Genomic DNA, 12,980 nt, shown 5'->3' with positions numbered 1-12,980 from the left:
AGATTTTTAAAAATTGAAAGTATCATGCAATATTGATAAAGTCCTAGAAGTTGGTTATGATAAAATTAATTACCATCCATCATAAGCTTTTGAGTGACCTTGTTGGTTATATGAGAAATTTTAAATTGTGTGCAATATCCTATTTTTGTGAAGGTTATTTTCCATCCTAATTTTTTGGTCTCCCCTATCTCCTGCATGTATGTGGTTTCACCCAAATTATGTACTCCTTTTCAGCAGATAATTCAGTTTTCAAGTTGAGATTTGAAAAATAAAATTCTGTCTTCTACATTTATGTACTTCCGAAACCAAAGAATATGTTCCCATTTTAAATAGTATCACATGCATTAGGTTTAATGTCAATGAGATATGAAGTCAAGATGCAACAAACATTTTTTTAAGTTTTAATGGGTCCAGGGTCTACTCTTTGCTATAGGATGAATTTTCCCACAATAGAATGTACTTTCCCCAAAGGTACATTCAAGGCTGTAAAGGAATCATAATCGGCTGCAAACTGCTCTCTAATTTTTTAATTTTCTCTAGTAAACAACCCAGTGTAAGGACTTTTACATTGCCTGCTCAGAATTGAGTTTGCTGAACTTAAGTTTATTGGGTATTGGACTAGGTAGGGATTGGTTCCCTGCTCTCCCAGTGAGTCATCACTTATTTACAGTGATTGTACGAAGGACCCCTTCTCTCATTGGATTAGGGTCCTTAGTGGGTGTCTCTGTGTTTGGTTTGTCACTTCTGGTTTTGGTTCGTCACTTTATGTCTTCCTTTTATTGAGCATTTACTATGAGTTAGCCAATATTAAGTGCTTTACATACGTGATCGAACTAAATTACCAATATAACAAACTTTAGGTGGATGTGATTATCCATATTTTCACCTGGGAGGTGGAGACTTAGGAAAGTGAGGTAAGGACACTACAGTCAACAAGCTAGTCCAAGTTTATATAAACTTGGTGAACGGTGGATTGAGATCTGTTTAGTTCCAATATTTGCATGGTGCTTTCTCTTCTTTCAATAGTGTGTTTACTCTGGTATTATACTGTTAAGAGTTCAAGGAAACTGGCATCATCTTGTGTTTGGTAGTAAATAACTATTTGTAAATTTTGTTGTTGTTGTTCTGGCCTACCCCTTTTCACTAGATAAATGTCCCCAGGGAAAGGAGAGTGAGGGAGACTTTCCATTTACTTTGTGGTAAAGCTGTGTCAGGAAAGCTGGTAGCAGGGTCATGACCAAGAGTAAATTCCACACACTATAGAAAAAAAATAGTCTGACTGGGTCAAGGTTAAGATGAAGGGTCAAGCCTTGCAAGCAGGCAAAGGATAAAAGCAGTAGCAACAGAAGGGGTCCTGATTTATTTTCAACCTGTTTCCTCGTTGAAGGCAGCCAGAGTAATTAAGATTTCCTCTTAATCTGTGTAGCTCTCAGTGCCCTTTGAAGTGGTATGGGACTCGAGTTGGGGGTGGGGAGGTCCACCAGGCAGTCTGAAAGGAAACACGTTCAAAAAAGTGAAACATGGAGACTTGACATTTTAGACTTGGGTCTTAGAATTTGAACAGCATTTGGTAGAATAGGTAACAATGTTTCTTTCTTTCTTTCTTTCTTTCTTTCTTTCTTTCTTTCTTTCTTTCTTAATTTCTTTCTTTCAGTTCTATTTATTTTTTTTAAGTTCTATCTATTATTTTTGAGAGAGAGCATGAGCAAGGGAGGGGCAGAGAGAAAAAAGAGAGAATCCCAAGCAGGCTCCGTACTGTCAGCATGGAGCCCGGTGTAGGGCTCAGACCTACCAAAAGTGAGATCATGACTTGAGCCCAAATCAGGAGTCAGACGCTGAACCAACTGAGCCACCCAGGTGCCCAGTAACACTATTTCTAAAGGAGATTTTTGTTTAAATTATAGTGAGGTAGATTAAGATCAGTGAGATAAATTGGAATGAATTTATAGTGTAATAACTTACGTAATAAACTATACACTAATCGTTTGTAACTGGATTATAGATCGTTGCAGACACATTTGAATTTGTTCATTGGGATAAGACATCCTTGATATGTAATCAGTTCCCATGGCCATTTTAGAGATTCTTTACTGAGCCATCTCTTTGTGTTAAGGATTGTCATAATCCCTGAGGTTATGGGTTTACTTAGGGAGTATAAAAGTGTAAAGCTTATTACCTTAAACTAATAATACACTTCTCTACAGTCCTTTGTAAATTTACAAGGTACTTTGATATGCAGTGTCTCACTCCAGTACCATGATGATGGTAAGTGGCTTGTTAAAGGTCACAGAAGTAGTGACAAACAGGACCCAAGACTTAATTGACGCTTCTTGATTCTGAGGGCATTTATCCTTATAATAGGCACAACTTGACAAAAGGAAAAAAAAAACTACTTTATTAATGTTTCACACTTTTTATGCAGTTACTGTTCTTTATAACACATGACGATGGAGGCATTGGGGATTTTTTTTTTTAATTTTTTTAAATGTTTGTTTATTTTTGGGACAAGAGAGACAGAGCATGTAGAGGGGAGGGGCAGAGAGAGAGGGAGACACAGAATGTGAAACGGGCTCCAGGCTCTGAGCTGTCAGCAGAGAGGCCAACGCGGGGCTCGAACTCACGAGCCGCGAGATCATGACCTGAGCCGAAGTCGGACACTTAACCGACTGAGCCATCCAGGCGCCCCAGGATTTTTTTTTTTAATCCACTAGAATTAAAATTGGGCTTAGAACGTATTTAATCTCAACTTAAAAAAAAATTTATGAAAGAGAACCCTCCCCCTGCAACCAATTATTTTCGTCCCACGGTTGGCAAACTCTGCTTGTAAAAGGTCTGATAGTAAATATTAGGTTTTGCAGGCCATATGGTCTCTATTACAACTATTCAACTTTGCTGTTTTAGTGTGAAAACAGCCATAGATGACATGAAAATGAATATGCTTGAGTTCCAATACAACTTTATTTATGGACACTGGGATTTGAATTTCATATAACTTCCATGTGCCACAAAATATTATTATTTTTTAATTTTTTCAATTATTTTAAAAGGTAAAAGCCATTTTTAGCCCATAGGCCCTAACAAAACAGGTGGCAGGCTAGACTTGGCTTGAAGACCTCAGATTGTCAACCCCTGGCTTATTTATTTTTTTAATTTTTAAAAATGTTTTATTTATTTTTGAGAGAGAGAGAGAGAGAGAGAGAGAGAGCAGAGGAAGGGCAGAAAGAGAGGGAGACACAGAATCTGAAACAGGCTCCAGGCTCCCAGCTGTCAGCACCAAGCCTGACACAGGGCTCGAACTCACAAGTCAGTCGTGAGATTGTGACTTGAGTGCGAGTAGGAAGTAGGATTCTTAAACCAACTGAGCCACCGAGGCATCCCATCAACCCTGGTTTAGATAGGAAGGAAAGGGGAGGGTGTTCCCTCTTGACTGCATTGGGGAAGGATGAAGACGGAGGGACGATGATCTTACGCACTTGAGTTGGATTCTGTGGTTAAGACTGAGGTGGCTGGTTCCTCCCAAATGTGTCTTTTTGCCTTGACACTTTCCCACTCATTTTAGTGAAAACTTTGCTTCATTTCCATAACTCCTAGTGAGAAATCCTATGACTAGTGATGAGGTGGTTTAAACAAATTACAGTTGAGACATTCAGTGTGGACAGTGAGATGTTTTGATTTGTTCTCTAATTGTTTCCTGTGTGCAAATCACGGCCTGTAGTTTGTCCCCAGGTGAGGTCAAGCTCTGCGTCAACTGGTGTTTGTCCCCCACCGTTTCTAGCCTAGAGCTAAATGGCCAACATTTATGAAATCACATACTTATTATTAATTGGTGGGGAGACAACTAGAAAGCCTGTTCCCACTCTACGGATTTTCAGAGGGACTAAAGTTACACTCTTGATATACTAATAAATACAAACTATTAGGTCGATGAACATACATGCTGACTGTCATAAGTGATGGCTTTCTAGCTGGCATTCTGTCACCAAATAGCATCCAGAAGTTGGACCTCTTTTTTTCCTTTCTCCTCTTTTTAATATGGAATCCTTCACCTTGCGTGTCCTCCGTGCTCCGGGCCATGCTCGGCTCCTCTGTAGTGTTCCACGTTTCATTTATGTGCTGCTGAAGCACCTACCAGAAATCGAACTTCTTTAAAGCTCTTTGATCCTGCCACTGTAAACCCCTTCCCAGGAGATTTCTGGGAGCTTTCCCTTCCGACACAGTTAAACCCACCAGAACAGTCTCTCTCTCGGAGAACGGCTGGCTGTTTGCAGTTGGAAAGTGGGAGGGGCAGGACCAATTTAAACATTCAGAGCCTCAGAAGTGTGGTTCAAGGTCATTTCAAAGGGGCGGTTCCCTTGGCCCGCCCCTGCTCACAAGCAGGCGGAGTGACTTGCGCATTAATTCTAGATTGCCCCTTCCTGTTGTTTTTAGTCTTATTTTAGCTTTCTGGTTTTACCTTTCCCAGCCTGAGTCAATAGAGGTGGGTGTGGCCATAAGCTCAGGATGCTGGAGCTAAAGGTGGGTCGAACTCTTGCCCCCGCCCTTCTACCCGTATTCCAGGCGGGACCCGCTTGCAGCCATCCATGTACAAGCCAGTGGTAGACCAGGCACTCAGAGAGGCAAAAACGTCACTTTGGGTGAAATTTGTTTAGGCTGCTTCTGAGCCTTCGTCCAAACCCAAGTATTAGTGAAATCCTACTTTCTACACTGAAAAACTAATGCCTAGCTCTTGCCTAGATAAAGTGAGATCATGCTGGACCAAAAGAGAATACTAAAAACAAAACAAAACAAAATAAAACAAAATAAGTGGTTTTATGGAGAAAATGAATGGTCCTAAATAACTAGAGTAAAATAAGAAATTCAGATGTTAACCCTAAAATTACTATGATTAACTAAATACAGAGAGATTATAACTGAATACCCTATATACTTCTTAATTTATACGATTTTTTTAATGTTTATTTTTTGAGAGAGAGAGAGAGAGAGCGCGCGCGCGTGCATGCATGCACGTGTTCTCGAGGTGGGGAGGGGCAGAGAGAGAGGGAGAGACAGAATCAGAAGCAGGCTCCAGGCTCTGAGCTGTCAGCACAGAGCCCAACATGGGGCTCCAACTCACACACTGTGAGATCATGACCTGAACCAAAGTCGGACGCTTAAGCGACTGAGCCTCCCAGGCACCCCATAAAAGTTTCAATCATGCATTTAAATCGCTATTTTACCAACGTTATTCATTAATATATAATATATATTTTTTTGAAAAAAAATTTATACTTTTTTCAGAAAAAAATAGCTGTCAGTAAAACTGAGACACACATTTTTTAAAATGTTGAAATTCCTTAATTAATTATGTCAGGGACTCATGAGAGAGAGAGAGGGAGAGAGGGGGAGAGAGAATCCCCTTTAACTCAAGACTTTATGCTTCTACAAATTATTTTCTAAATTTTTTTTCCCACTCCAAACTGGTATATGAAATCCCTACTATTTTAATAAAGTAGTAGGGAGAACTGTAAAGATAATTACTTTTGGTGTAAATAAATAGGCTAAATATTGATTAAATCCATTCTGGTGAGTCAGACTTGATGGAAAAATAATGGAATTGCTGATAACACTCCAGTCTCTACTAATTATTTATTGTTTGGATGGGGTTGTGAAACTGGTTCATTACATGTCAACCCGATCCATTTTTATCTACTAGGCTTTGCTGTAGTCCCCAGAAAGGAATACCATGTCTTATTGGTATTAATCAGGGATGGGGAGGTGGGGGCACTTCTCTTATTTCTGGTTTTCTTTGATCATGTGGAAGAAGCTCTATCCACAGGTATAGCCTACCTGCGGGAAAGGTGGTAGCATTTCTCAGCTGTGTCACTCCTCCCTCCCTAAGAGAAGTGATTTAATCTGATTGGTGAGTCCAGGAGACGGGGAGCTGGCTCCTTCTTACCCTTTCCTTCTGGGAGTGGGTGGCCACCAAGGAGCTGTCATCGGCCAGACCTTTAGAAGGGCATGCACTTTATCTGTAAGAGGAGGCTGCCCGCACTTAGGTGCTATTTGGACTTGATCAGTCTGTCTAATACTGGAAAATGTAATTAGGAAGGCTGCTATTCCACAGGGTATAAGCCCTGTGCTCTGTATCAGCTTTACGATGATACCAGGGATATTTGGGTTTCTCATCTCCCTTATTCTTCCGTTTCATTTTCCAGTTGGCTCAGAAATCAGGCTGGCAAGAAAAGTATTTGTAACCCGGCCCCCTTGGGCCTCCAACAGGAATGTTCGTCAGAGGTTCACTAATATAGACTAATCCCAATAACTTTCTTGAAGTCATAATTTGGTTTGGTTTCAGAATTGCTTTTTTGGACCCGTATAAAGATTTTTTAAAAAAATTTTTTGATCTTTATTTATTTTTGAGAGAGAGAGAGAGAGACAGAGTACGAACAGGGGAGGAACAGAGAGAGAGGGAGACACAGAATCTGAAGCAGGCTCCAGGCTTGGAGCTCCGAGCTGTCAGCACAGAGCCCGATGCGGGGCTCAAACTCACGAACCACGAGATCATGACCTGAACCGAAGACGGACGCTTAACCAACTGAACCACCCAGGCACCCCTGAAGATTGTTTGTTTGTTTTAATTTTTTTTAACATTTATTTATTATTGAGAGACAGAGAGACACAGAGCATGAGCAGGGGAGGGGCAGAGAGAGAGGGAGACACAGAATCCAAAGCAGGCTCCAGGCTCTGAGCTGCCAGCACAGAGCCCAACGCGGGGCTTGAACCCACAAACTGCGAGATCATGACCCGAGCTGAAGTCTGTCGCTTAACCAACTGAGCCACCCAGGCAACCCCCCTGAAGATTGTTTTTTTTTGTTTGTTTTTTTTTTAATTTTTTTTTCAACGTTTATTTATTTTTGGGACAGAGAGAGACAGAGCATGAACGGGGGAGGGGCAGAGAGAGAGGGAGACACAGAATTGGAAACAGGCTCCAGGCTCTGAGTCATCAGCCCAGAGCCCGATGCGGGGCTCGAACTCACAGACCGCGAGATCGTGACCTGGCTGAAGTCGGACGCTTAACCGACTGCGCCACCCAGGCGCCCCTGAAGATTGTTTTTAAGAACAACTATTAGCATGTCTAGAATGACTTCAGATAATTTACATTTGCTTTTATGTACAAAGGGCTGGATGAATACTTGATGCTTTAGGATAAAAAGGTGGTCTGCAGATAATGCTACCTCCCTTTCTGATGTTGTGTCCGTTGCTAAGTCCTGCTCTTATGGGCAACTTGATTCAGAACTATACGACCGAATGGAGGAGAATGGCTTTCCTGTCTTCTAGTTACCATATGAAGATAGGGAGGAAAGTCGCTATTAAACATGCCTCCCTTTCAATACACTCTTAGGATTTTATGACCATCATTCAGACCTGAGGGATACGTTGCCTAAAGGGGGAAAAAAAAAAAAAACCCATCTATGGTGACCAACCCAGATGTCTACTAAATCCTGGAAAACTGGGATGTCACCTGGGAGATAAGACTTTCACTGCCATGATGAGGAACATCCATGGTAAACCAAGATGAGCTAGTTAGCCTACAAGACCTACCTAGCACGTCACTTCAGCTGTTCTATCCAGCAATGCCATTTACTTCAATACTGAGCTCGCTCTTTGTATTGATTGTGACATAACAAACGGTCATCCCTTGCAATAAATACTTGCTTATTGAGGCCCTGTGACAATAAGGCTGAAGACATAATATATATGCCCAATTTTGACTGTATTGACTACACTCCTACTTCTTCCTTTAACTCATTTTGTACTTTTTGCTTCACAGGTTTGTGATTCAGACACCATGCTTGACCCTGCGTCATCTGTGGAAATGGTAAAAGTTTTAGAAGAAGACCCTATGGTCGGAGGTGTCGGGGGAGATGTCCAGGTGTGTAAGCCTTCACTTTCGGCATGATTCGCTTTTAGTTATACTCTTACTCATTGATTCATTGAACACGTATTTATTACACACCAAACTCTCTGCCAGATGTGGCTTTTGGTGCTAGAGACACATTAGTATGTGCCTTGACCCACTTTATTGCCTCTTTCCTTTCCTAAATTGAAAAAAAGAATTAGAATTTCTTTGTTTAACCCTGGAATGTAACGTTTGTTTGCTGTGGCTGATAAGTGATATATATTTAATTTAAATGTGTAATGATTTCTACCGTATCTTCTTGAACCATAACTTAATGTTCTGGTAAAATCTGATGTTAGAGTTCATTTAGCTGTGAAGGTAAAAAAAAAAAAAAAAAAAAAAGGAAGAAGGGCAGATGATGGATTCTATATTTTATACCTATGTATTTAAAAGCTGGTCAATATATGCTTGATTAAAAATCCAAATTGGAATACAAAGAAAGAAAAGAGAAGAAGCAAGTCAAATTTATACTGGTAAGAAAGGCAAAGGAATAATTAATTAATAAGTGGATTTTCTGATTATGATTTATTTCCCACTATTTTTTTTTTTTGAGAGGGAGGAGGGGCAGAGGGAGAGAAACAGAGAGGGAGAATCTTAAGTAGACTCCAAGCATTAAGCCGGAATCAAGAGTCAGCTGCTTAATTGACTGAGCCACCCAGGTGTCCCCCCGCTAATTCTCTTTATTTCCCAGTATTTGCTACAAGTGGAGGAACAAGTAAACAAATATTAATGAAGGCTACTTGGAATATGTGGGATTGGAAATGAATATATATGTGAATATGTGAAAATATGTGAAGATTAAAATGAGTGCTTTGTAGGGGCTCCTAGGTGGCTCAGCCGGTTAAGCGTCCAATTCTTGGTTTCGGCTCAGGTCATGATCTCACAGTCTCATGAGTATAAGCCCCACTTCGGACTCTGTGCTGACAGCAGGGAGCCTGCTTAGGATTCTCTCTTTCCCTCTCTCTCTGCCCCTCCCCCACTTGCACTGTCTCTGTCTCAAATAAATAAAGTTAAAAAAAATGAGTGCTTTGCAAACACGTGATCAGATTTTGGCAAGAGGTGAGAAGCACGTGGAAACTTGACTATACAATTTGGGTTCTGCATTGCTGTATAACCCATTTTACACATGCATGGTGACACTGAAGGCAAAGACAATGCCTGGAGCAGACAAAGAAACAGCCTGGTGATAAAAGAGGAAGCATGCAAAATCTAGATGAGAACTGAACAAAACTGAGATGAAAGAAAGAATTTAGAAATATTGCCAAGAAAAAGCTGCTAATTTTCAGTAGCTTTTGCATAGAGCATTATTTCAGGATTTAAGTTTTGGGGAAAGGCTAGAACAAGCAATTTATCACTGGCATTGTGTAAAAGAGAGAAAGAAGGAGAAGGAAAATTAATAGAATTGAATGAGTTGGAAATTAATCAGAACAGGAGAGAAGAGGACTTAAAAACCTTCAAATCTTAGATGGTAGGAAAGAGTGGGAAACTTTAGGATCTGAGAACTAAAGCCTAAAAATATTATAGCATAACAACAAGAAGGACAAAAAGCAGCAAAAAGAGGACAGAGTCATGAAGTAGAAAAACTATTGCTCATCAAGGAGTCCCAATGCATGGACACAATTGATCAGACTAATCTAGTAACATAGGATCAGAGAAAATAAAAGATAACTGTGTCAAAATGAAGAAGGATGCTTCATAGGAGGATCAAATAACACACTTCGCTCTAGGCAGTAACCTCACAACAGCACAGATTTTGTTGGTATTTTAGCTAAGGCTTACCTTTATTTATTCTTTTTTTTTTTTTTCCTTCTTGCAGATTTTAAACAAGTATGATTCCTGGATCTCCTTCCTCAGCAGTGTGAGATACTGGATGGCTTTTAACATAGAAAGGGCCTGCCAGTCTTATTTTGGGTGTGTCCAGTGCATCAGTGGGCCTCTGGGAATGTACAGAAACTCCTTGCTGCATGAATTTGTGGAAGACTGGTACAATCAGGAATTTATGGGCAGCCAATGTAGTTTTGGTGACGATCGGCATCTAACGAACCGAGTGCTGAGTCTGGGCTATGCAACAAAATACACAGCTCGATCCAAGTGCCTTACGGAGACACCTATAGAATATCTGAGATGGTTAAACCAGCAGACCCGTTGGAGTAAGTCCTACTTCCGAGAGTGGCTGTACAATGCGATGTGGTTTCATAAACATCACTTGTGGATGACCTATGAGGCAGTTATCACTGGATTCTTCCCTTTCTTCCTCATTGCCACAGTAATCCAGCTCTTCTACAGGGGAAAAATTTGGAACATCCTCCTCTTCTTGTTAACTGTCCAGTTAGTAGGTCTCATAAAGTCATCCTTTGCCAGCTGCCTTAGAGGAAATATTGTCATGGTCTTCATGTCCCTCTACTCAGTGTTATACATGTCAAGTTTACTTCCTGCCAAGATGTTTGCAATTGCCACGATAAACAAAGCTGGGTGGGGCACATCTGGAAGGAAAACCATTGTTGTTAATTTCATAGGACTCATTCCAGTATCAGTTTGGTTTACAATCCTCCTGGGCGGTGTGATTTTCACCATTTATAAGGAATCTAAGAAGCCATTCTCAGAATCCAAACAGACCGTTCTAATTGTTGGAACGTTGCTCTATGCGTGCTATTGGGTCATGCTTTTGACGCTGTATGTGGTTCTCATCAATAAATGTGGCAGGAGGAAGAAGGGACAACAGTATGACATGGTGCTCGATGTATGATCTCACGTTGTTTGACGTTTGCAGTCACACACGCAGACACACACAAAACCTTAGTTCCTCTTGTGGCATCAGACAGTGCCACCAAAGGAGACATATCACTGCTGCTGGGACTTGAACAAAGACATTTCTATGGGTTTATTTTGATTCTGCCAAAGTAAAACAAGACATCAATGAGAAGAAACTCAGAGTTTAACCTGTTATTTCTATGAAAATGGGAAACATTCTTTGTTTATGCACTTTTTCCTTACTGTACATCCGCCTAACAGTGTTTGTCCTATATACCTCACTAGCCATGCTTTATGTGGGTTATCACGGAAGAAAAGGATTTTGGAAACTCAAGGAAAAGTTCTTTCAACGTATACAACCTAACTTATGGACTGTGTTGATAGCTAATTTTTTTTTTTTTTTAGAAAGGATTTTCTGTTTAACTCTACCAAATGAAATGCCAAAGGAAATTTTAAAGGCCGTTGGCTGTGCTGTATTTTTATATAACTGTACTGTGTTTTAAAATTTTGTATGCCAATTTTTAAAGCAAATTTTGCATATTCTATATTTTACTTCTCTGCCAAAATACACCTGTTCTTTTTTATTATTATTAAAATAGGTTCTGAAAAAATTCATACTTAAAAAAAAAAAATCTACCCAAAATGTGAAGCTTGGTTGACTGATGTTGTTCATGATAGAAAGAATAAAATATTTCTCTCTCTCTCTCTACCTTTTAAAATGGAATAGTTTCTTTCTGTGAAAAATATTTAAACTTTCAATATTTTAACTTCATTTCTTTTAGAAAAGGCCAATATACCTGTCACACTTTGGAAGTAGAAATACGTACTTAGGTGTACAAAATAAAAGGAAAATCAGAAAATCAAGGCCAAAGGGGTAGAAAAGTGCAATTTTTCATAAGATTAAAAAAAAAAAAGGGAATGCTAGTCCTTGAAAGAAAACACTAGGCATCAGCACTGGACAAAACATGGGTATCAGAGATTAATAACCTTTGGGGTTTCTGGCAGTGTTTCCTCAGGCTGAGTACAATGGAAAGTGGAAAAAAATTATCTGTATTATTTGGACAAACAAATACAATGCAGTTCATCATTTTGTTCTGTGGCTTGAATTCACCAGATACTGTCCACATATTGAACATAATTTGCCGGTCTTTTTTTTTTTTTTTTTTTTTTTTCCCAGCTTACCAGTTCACTTTACATGTTACCATGAGGTTTACACTGGTGAGTTGGATACATTTCAATAAGTGTAAAGCCTATAGATATGAAAATTGATACATTTAAGTTCCTCTTCTACTTTCTAGGGAGGATTTTTTTTCTGAATTTATGCAGATAATTGCTTCATCTGTCTTGTTATTGGCCTACATAGGTATGTTTACATAGTAAAAATAATATCAAGGTTTAATAAGTGTATCAAGAATTGGCACCTAAAAGAAATTGATGGACCAGCTACCCCTAACCCGGCTAATTTAGCTACTCCAAGGGCCTCAGTTACCCAGTTTGACATTTGACATGACCCATCTTGCCTTGTAGCTGGTGCTGTGTAGACCTGTGTTAAACACAATCGAACACATGAGTCGTCGCATAGAAAATGTTGTGATGAGGCAGAGTGTGAATGTGGCAAAGGGTTCAACTGTGTGCCTCTGTCATTCTGCTTCCTTTCCGTGCAGATGCCTACGTTCCATCTGTCCTGCTTAAGAAAAAGCTGCACATTCTACCTTCGGAGTACAAAAGGTACATACCATTCTGCAACTCAAACTCACTGATGGGAGAGTTGGTGGGGAAAAAACACAGCATGCCAATAAATGAAACTAAAACTTGAGTTTGCCTTTTTAACTATTTATGTTCTAAGTTAAGCTTTGATAACTTTCAAATGTCAAATTCTCTCATTCTTATAAAAGATTGAATTAATTGCCTGTATTTATTGTAGCAATTATTCAATGTATTTCCAGTATAGGATGTATAGTATAATTGATTTTTTGTAAATAAAATATTTTTGATAAGAGTATTGCCTTTTTTTCTAAGGGAAGGGGAAATTTCAAATGAAACAAAACCTCTGTTTTCCTGATGGTAGTGGAATAGATTTAAGAATGGGGTATATAGAAAATAAACAAACATAGTTGGTAAAAGGTAATAGAAATCATTTCATGTTACTAATGATGAAGCAGAAATCCCTCAAATTAGTGTGGTTTGGAAATCTGGAAAACAGAGGAGCGAGAGAGAGAGAGATTCAGTTAATATAATCTTGCCTTTTCTTTAATATTATATTTCCCTTGGAAGCATCCCAAATTTAGAC

General features: G+C 39.5%; 1 protein-coding gene across 1 annotated transcript in view; it reads left to right on the top strand.

The window, feature by feature from the left end:
• The window catches only part of HAS2 (hyaluronan synthase 2), a 30,185-nt gene extending 17,496 nt beyond the window's left edge, over positions 1-12,689 (top strand). Inside the window, exons 3-4 of the mRNA XM_040494336.1 lie at positions 7,811-7,912; positions 9,756-12,689. Of these exons, the coding sequence (XP_040350270.1) occupies positions 7,811-7,912; positions 9,756-10,685 (1,032 nt within the window). The 3' untranslated portion in view covers positions 10,686-12,689. The remainder of the gene's footprint in view (positions 1-7,810; positions 7,913-9,755) is intronic.
• Positions 12,690-12,980: the final 291 nt, after the last annotated feature.

This window comes from Herpailurus yagouaroundi, unplaced genomic scaffold, assembly GCF_014898765.1.
Source record: "Herpailurus yagouaroundi ecotype Mexico unplaced genomic scaffold, PumYag 186, whole genome shotgun sequence".
NCBI lineage: Eukaryota > Metazoa > Chordata > Mammalia > Carnivora > Felidae > Herpailurus > Herpailurus yagouaroundi.
This window is presented reverse-complemented; position numbering and strand designations above follow the sequence as displayed.